Genomic DNA, 6,862 nt, shown 5'->3' on the forward strand with positions numbered 1-6,862 from the left:
CGCTGAGAGCCTGCGTCTTCCTCTCCCATTCCCCCTGCTTGTGTTCCCTCTCTCGCTGGCTGTCTCTATGTCTGTCAAATAAATAATAAATAAAATCTTAAAAAAAAAAAAGATGCTCTTTCTCCCTCTCCCACTGCCCTACAGTACCCTTAAAAAAAAAGCCCAGGAACCCTAACTGCAGGTCAGAGCAGGCCAAGTCACACTGAGTCTTGAGGGGTTCCCTCCAACCCCCATTCTTCTTTTCCTCCCTTCTTGGTTGCCCGTTGCCCCCTCCCTCTCCTCTCTTCAGGGTTTATAAAACAGAACCAGGGGACTCCGCTATCTTGCAAAGGCTTTATTTGAAAATTTTGAAACTTACATCCCACAAGAATTCAAGATTATCACCACAAGAAGAAAGAGATAATACAAAAATATATATCACAGCATAGGAGCCAGGTAAGAGAGGAAGAAGGAAGGAAGGTGGAAAAATGATGAGACGTAGGGACAAATGAGAGGGGAAGGAAGGGGGACAGGCAAAAGGAGGAAGAAGTGGAAAAACCGAGGGCAGGGAGGAGGAAGGTGAGGGAGCCCAAGAACGGGAAGGAATAGACTGGGAGGCAGAGCTCCCGATGGCCGTAAACCAGCTGGCCCCAGTCCCTGGCAGCCTAGGTGAAGTTAGGGAGGCCCTCAGGAGGCTGGGAAGTGGAGGACTGGCTCAGGGACTCTGAATTCCAGAGAGTGACCCACACACGGACAGCCAGGACAGACAAGACAAAAGGAACTTAGGAGGAAGGGAAGGGCAAATGGGAGCCCCTTTCTCATGTAGTGCAGCAGGTGACTCCCCAAAACCCATCTCTCAGACAACAGAATTTAGCAGTTGGGGAGGGGAGAAGTTTGGGGCCTCACTACCCCCATTCCCATGGGGGAGCCCTCAGGGTAATGAGCACGCCCTTGGAGTGGGATGGGGGAGACAATGAAACACATGACATGGAATGGGATGGGACCATGACAGATGGGGGCATGAGAAGCCCCCAGCTCTCCTCCCACCCACCTCTGGGGCAGCATGCAGGGGCCACAGAAACTAGATCAGTGGGTGTTCGTGAGGGAGAGTGTGAGCACAACACACAATACCACAACACGGGGCCAGGAAATGCGAGCGAGAGGTAACAGGAGAGTCACCCACTGACCACTGAGTGACTGAGCTGAGCCTGGAATGTGGGAGGAAGAGAGAGTGAAAAGTGTGAAACAAAGGGAGAATGTGAGGGATGGGGAGGGGCGGTGTGGGTGGAGAGAGGGTGCAGAAGACTGGCTGTACAAGAGCACAAGTGTGTGCGATGGCCCAGGAAGGTGGAGGTGAGTGTGCAAGGCTTTCATGTGAGTGTGCAAGGGTAGGGATGGGGGACCAAAGCCACAAATATGTGAGGCCCCCCCCACCTAAAGGAGGGTGAGCAGGTAGGATCGCCTATGGGGCTAGTGAGGGTTCCAGGGTGGTGTGCAAGGGCAGGAGCCAGGAGCCCCTGTGGCCCCAGCTCCCACAGCTGCCCCACCCTCAGTGGGATGGGGGCTATGCCGGCCCCTTGGCCTCCTGCTTGGCGGCACCCCAACATTGGGGGGCATCACAGATTCACCAGGGGAATCCTGAGAGGAAGAGGGAAAGGGCACAGTCAGGAACAACTGGGTAGGCCAGAATCGAAGGGAAGTCCAAGGCAAAGAAAGGGACTCAAAGATAAGAGGGCAGAGTTGAGTTAAACGACAGTGTGAGAACAGGACAGAGATCCACAGAGAGCGGGAGAAGGAAGGGTCCCCTAGAGAGGACCTGGTCCAGTCCTAGGGAGGGCCAGGGGCTGTGGGGGGGGTAGGTCTACCTCCTCCCCACCCACCCAGGAGGGAACACCCCCAACCAAGGCTCTGGACCAAAGTTGCCTTACCTCCCAGCCCTCCCATCCCTTTGCCCCTGCCCTCACCGGTTCAACTGGAAGGCTGGAGCCCCCTTGGGCTGGGGCATCCCAGGCCGGGGTCCCCCTCGGGGCTCCTCATGGTCAGGGGTGGGGGTAGGCGAGTCCCCGAAGGCCCCCAGCACAGTGACCCCAGCTGGGGACAGGTCTGTCAATGGCTGCTGGCTCTCTTCCTGCCTCAGGGCACCCTGCTGCCCAGAGGGCCTGCGCCGCTTCTGGCTTCGGTCCCAGCTGGCACACGGGAAGGAAAGATGTTCTCTCACACATTTAAGAAGCCCCCAACCTGGGCCTACAGTGCTGGCCACGCCCAGCCTCCCTCAGACACCCCGACATCCTACAGCAGAGAAACTGGCTTCTTAACAGTTCCCTATATCAAATATCTGCAAACTGAGTGTCCATAAAGCTACTTTCCCTAACCCCTGGGGGATTCAGGGATGTAAACCACCTTCCAGACCTGGTCCAGACCCGCAAAATCAGTACTTCCTCCCCACCAACAGAGTCCCCCAGAATTGCCCCCTCCCCCATGCATACCCAGAAGAGTCATTTCCCTCCGCAGCAGGCGCCTGGAAGGTTTAGTTCTAGTTCAAAATCAGCTAATGACCTGGACACCTGAGTCTAATGATTCTCTCAGTAAAGTGTGAAGGACTGAGTGACCCATTATTAAATGTGTGCAAAGAAAGCTCCAGACTTTCTCCCTCCTCCCCAGGCAGCCCCAAGAAGGGGCTCTGCAGAATGGGTCAGTTTTCTCTGTCTTGGAGGAAATGGGGACAAGGGAGGCCCACCAAGGCATCCTCCGCAAGCCTCCAGTGCGCATAAATAATTGTTCTGCTTCTCCCATTATCCTTGTATTTCCCGGGGAAAAGGAATTTGCCCTGATTTCTCACTGTCTCCCCCACCCAAATCCTTACTACCTTTTCCCAAGGTTTTTCTTGCTTAAATCCACCACTTCCTAGCCCACCTCCAGCAAAAATGCTGCCCTTGCCCTTCCAGTCAAACACTGCCAAACATTAGGTCCCCAACGGCCAGCACCCTCCTCCCTGCAGCTTACCAGAACTTGAAGATGATGCCAGTGGCCACAAGAACAATAATGATGGAGATGGTAATTGTGACATAGAGCTGGGGGTCCACACCTGATTGGGGCGGGGAAAAAGTTTTAGGGAGGCCTGAGGTGACAGGAGCCAAGAGGGGGTGGGGGTTGGGATTAGGCTGTGGGTTCAATAAGCTTGCGGAGTGTTGCCATTCGAATCCACAATGCCCAACTCTTTCTGCTTTCCTGAGCCCCCCCTTCATTCTTACCATCAGCTTTCCCTGAAGTTTTTATTTTCTTCCACGTCCCCAAATCTATATACATGTGATGAGGAGGAGGCGCCAAGGTCAGAGAGAACCCCTCTCTCTGCATAGAAACTAGGGGATGGAAATGGCCATCTCTGCACTAGCCCCACCCCCAAACTACTGGCCCTATCTTGGCATTCCTGGAGCCGAAATGTCACCCTGAAGGTCCCTTTAATTCACGGTATTCTTCCGCATGGAATACTCTCACTCCATTTTCAAGGTCTGGGTCCAATGTCGATTCTCGGAAGGCATCCTGATCCCCAGGCAAAAGTAACCTCGCCCTTCCTTCTTTTCCTAAAAACATGCTGTGTGTGCTTCTATTAGAGCATTTACTACATTCACTCATCCCTGAGTGTTGGTACATTTGTCTTCTCCAGTGGACCCAAGTCCCTCCAGGGCTCAGAGGGCATTTCACCTGTGCCCCGTGCCAGCCCAGTGCCTGACACATTTGTGGGAGCAGCTAACAGACAAGATCTCTGTTGCTGCCCTTAGAGCCTTCAACCAGCCTCCCCACCCCTCATACCCCCCCATCAGCCTCTCCCACTCCCACTCACCTTCCCCATGGGTCCCAAAAAGGAACGGCCGCAGGGTGGCAGGTGCTTCTCCAAGGATGAGCCCATCTCCATCACCCCGCATGGAGTCTGAGTTGGGGTGTGGGGTTGCCAGCCCATGGGGGGCTGCAAAACCATAGTCCAGGGGCAGAAATCCAGGATTGGCAGAGTTTGGGTCCCCCCCATCCTCTCGAGACACTGTAGGGCCCCATACAATGGCCCAGGGGTACTGGGATGAGGGTGGCCCCTCCTCAAAGCCAGATGGGGTGGCAGGGGGTGCAGTGCCTGGCAGGACTTGCCGACGAGATCTTGGGACCCGAGGGGATCGGCTTGGTGGGGGTGCCCGCTCCCACACGCACACGTGGCGTGGGGCAGAGGGGCCTCCCCGGGCACAGGGGGGCCGGGCTGGGGCTGGTGGGGTTCGAGGGGAGGAGGAGGAACCTTGAGCAGGTGGTGGGAGGGGCAGCAAGAGCAGTGGCCAAAGAGGGAGGAGGTGGGACAGCAGCAGTGCAGGCCTGCAAGAAGGGAGAAAAAGGGGGTGAGACACAAGCCCGTCTTGGGCTTATGTGCAGAACACAGGCTCATACCAGAGATCCCAGGCTGCCTCCCTCCAGCTTTCTCAGGAAAAGCAGGTGGGCCTTGGGAAGACTGGCCTCATTTCCTCATTTCCTCCTTTCCTAGGGTCTGGCCCTCAGGAAGGAAGGCCCAGGGTGGACCCAGGAAGGAAGGGGCCCAGACCCCAGGAGAAGTGGCCTCTAGGCTCCCTCTGCTGTGCCGAACTTACCACATCTTGGACTTCATGTCCGAGCTCTTCCTCAGCTGTGACCCTGATTTTCAGCATTTACTGGGGGAGAGAGGGGGTTGTCACATCCCACCCCTGCCCTGAGCATTTCCCCAGCTCATTCAGCCACCAGTCCTACCTGGATCTGCCCTCCCAGGCTGCCAGCTGCCACTTAGAACCCTTGGAGGGGGGAATCTCCCAGAGTTGGTTCCTGTCCCCCAGCCCTTATCTATTACTGCTCAGAGATCCTTGTAACTTCCCCACCCCGGGGTCTACTCTTACTTCTCTGGCTTCCTTCCTTCTCACTTCCTCTGCCCACAGCTCCAAGCTCTTGTTGGAGCTTAATTTAGAGCCAAGAACCTTGTGATTCCTTGAGCACCTACCGCTAGGGAGGGAGTCTGAGAGTGGGGGAGGGAAGAGGAAGTCAATCTGAGTGAACGTGTGAATGTGTGTGTGGTGAGTGGACAAGGGGAGCACTCCAGCCTGCCCAGCCTGCTTGGAGTCCAAAGCGGTTCTCTTAGGGTGGGCCCTGGGGAATCCACATCTTCAGGAGAAGGGGAATAGGAGAAGGAGGGATGGAAAGAAAGAAACAGAGAAAGACAGAGGTGGGTGGGAGAGAAACTACAGAGTATAATTTTTGCTCAATGTTAAATCATCCAAAAGCACAGGTGCTCTCTGAAGGGAGGTGGAGCTGGGGAGAGGCCACCCCCTCAAATGTAGCTCTCCTGGGTAGAGTCCTGGGAGAATCTGGATAGTTGGGTTTTGAAAGAGGAAGGACGTGTTCTCAGCGCTGAGGGCGGTGAATCCAGGGGGGCCAGTCTTCTCAGAGTGAATGAGGATATGACAACCTGGGTCCCCTGGATTCTGGGTCTAAACCTGCACACTAAGTGCTCTCAGAGAATAACAGGAGAATATGATGGGAAAGTCTGGGGAAGGGCAAGGGGAAGCAGGGAGTGGGGAGAAGGGTGAGGGGTAAGAGGCTGAGAGAGGGAGGGTAAGGGTGTAGGGTAAGAGGCTGAAAGAGGGAGGGTTGCTTAGGAGTGAGGAGAGGAGAAAGGTGAAGAAGTGGGCACGAGCATGGAAGGAGAGACAGGAGTCGGCCTGAAAGAGGATGGACTGGGAAGGGAGTGGGTACAAGAGATTGGCAGCTTGGAGGATGCTGAAGGGAGAACAAGCTAAAAATACAGGTGAGAGAGGGAAACCAGGAGGGCGAAGGGGTCCCAGGATCAGAGGAAGAAGGGGGAAGGGCAGGAGGACAGGGAAGGAAAGGTCTGGGCAGGACGGGAAGTGGACAGAGTGGAAGGGGAAAAGAGAAAAGGGGTGGAGAAGACCAGGGACTCAGAGAAAGGAAATGGAAAAGGAGAGAACATCATACGGAGGACAAAATGAGAAAAGGAAGGGACTGGGGACCAAAAACGGAGCAGCAAAGATGGAGGAGTTCGGAAGTGTTTCTTCAAATGTAAAGGGATATGGAGCTCTGGGAAGATACAGGGATGGGAGCCTGGTGGACTGAAGGGAGAGAGGGATGTGAAGAGAAGGAAGCTGGAGGGAGGGAGCGAGGGAGGGAGGAAGGAGGTTAGAGCAAACCAGTGAAGCGGAGAAGGGCTCACGGGGACATCTGTGGCCAGCTGACTCCAGGACTCACTTGCCTCTCTGCCTTGTGCACCCCCCCAAAACCAACGTCAACTCCAGTCCCCGAGCCCCGCATCCCCTTTAGCCACCCCCTCCAGGAAGCCCGCAGTCCCCAGCCTGGCGCGCCACCCCCACCCTCTCCTCGCTTCTCACCGACCTGTTGTGCGCAGGAGATGAGCTGGGGGTGGGGCGGGAGCCTTCGGGTGGGGGAACCGGGCCCCATCCCCGAAGCTGCCCCGGGCCCACCCCTCCCACGGGCCCGCGTTCCCGGACAGGCTGGAAAGCGGCGGGGTGGGGGGGGAAGCGAGGACCAGGAGGTCAGCGAAGGGACTGCGAGGGAGGGAGCGCCGAGAGCAGAAAAGGAACCCGAGACAGGAGGGTGCACCGAGCCGAGGGCTGAGCCGAAGGCGGGATGGAGCCAGCCGCGGGGACGGTGACCGCTGCGCCAGGAGGGCAGGATGGAGTCGGGACCCGCGGAGAGATGGAGAGGACCGCGGGGAAGGTGCGCCTAGGGGCGGCCGGCTAGAGCCCGGGCGAGGGACCGCGCCGGGAGGGGCGGGGGGCCGAGCGCGCGGAGTCGGGAAGGGCAGGGCCGGGCTCCCGCGGGCGGGGGCGTGGGCGTGGGGGGGGGT

General features: G+C 57.0%; 1 protein-coding gene across 1 annotated transcript; it reads right to left on the reverse strand.

Moving 5' to 3' along the window:
• Positions 1 to 616: 616 nt before the first annotated feature.
• Positions 617 to 6,799, reverse strand: PIANP (PILR alpha associated neural protein). Its single transcript, XM_002922236.4, has 6 exons — positions 6,388 to 6,799; positions 4,602 to 4,661; positions 3,821 to 4,332; positions 2,983 to 3,064; positions 1,944 to 2,165; positions 617 to 1,617 (listed from the first exon to the last, which is right to left on the reverse strand). Exons 2-6 carry the CDS (start codon positions 4,616 to 4,618, stop codon positions 1,596 to 1,598), a joined length of 855 nt encoding a protein of 284 aa, XP_002922282.1. The 5' UTR covers positions 4,619 to 4,661; positions 6,388 to 6,799; the 3' UTR covers positions 617 to 1,595.
• Between the last annotated feature and the right edge of the window lie 63 nt (positions 6,800 to 6,862).

The sequence above is a fragment of the Ailuropoda melanoleuca genome, chromosome 16 (genome assembly GCF_002007445.2).
Source record: "Ailuropoda melanoleuca isolate Jingjing chromosome 16, ASM200744v2, whole genome shotgun sequence".
Lineage (NCBI taxonomy): Eukaryota > Metazoa > Chordata > Mammalia > Carnivora > Ursidae > Ailuropoda > Ailuropoda melanoleuca.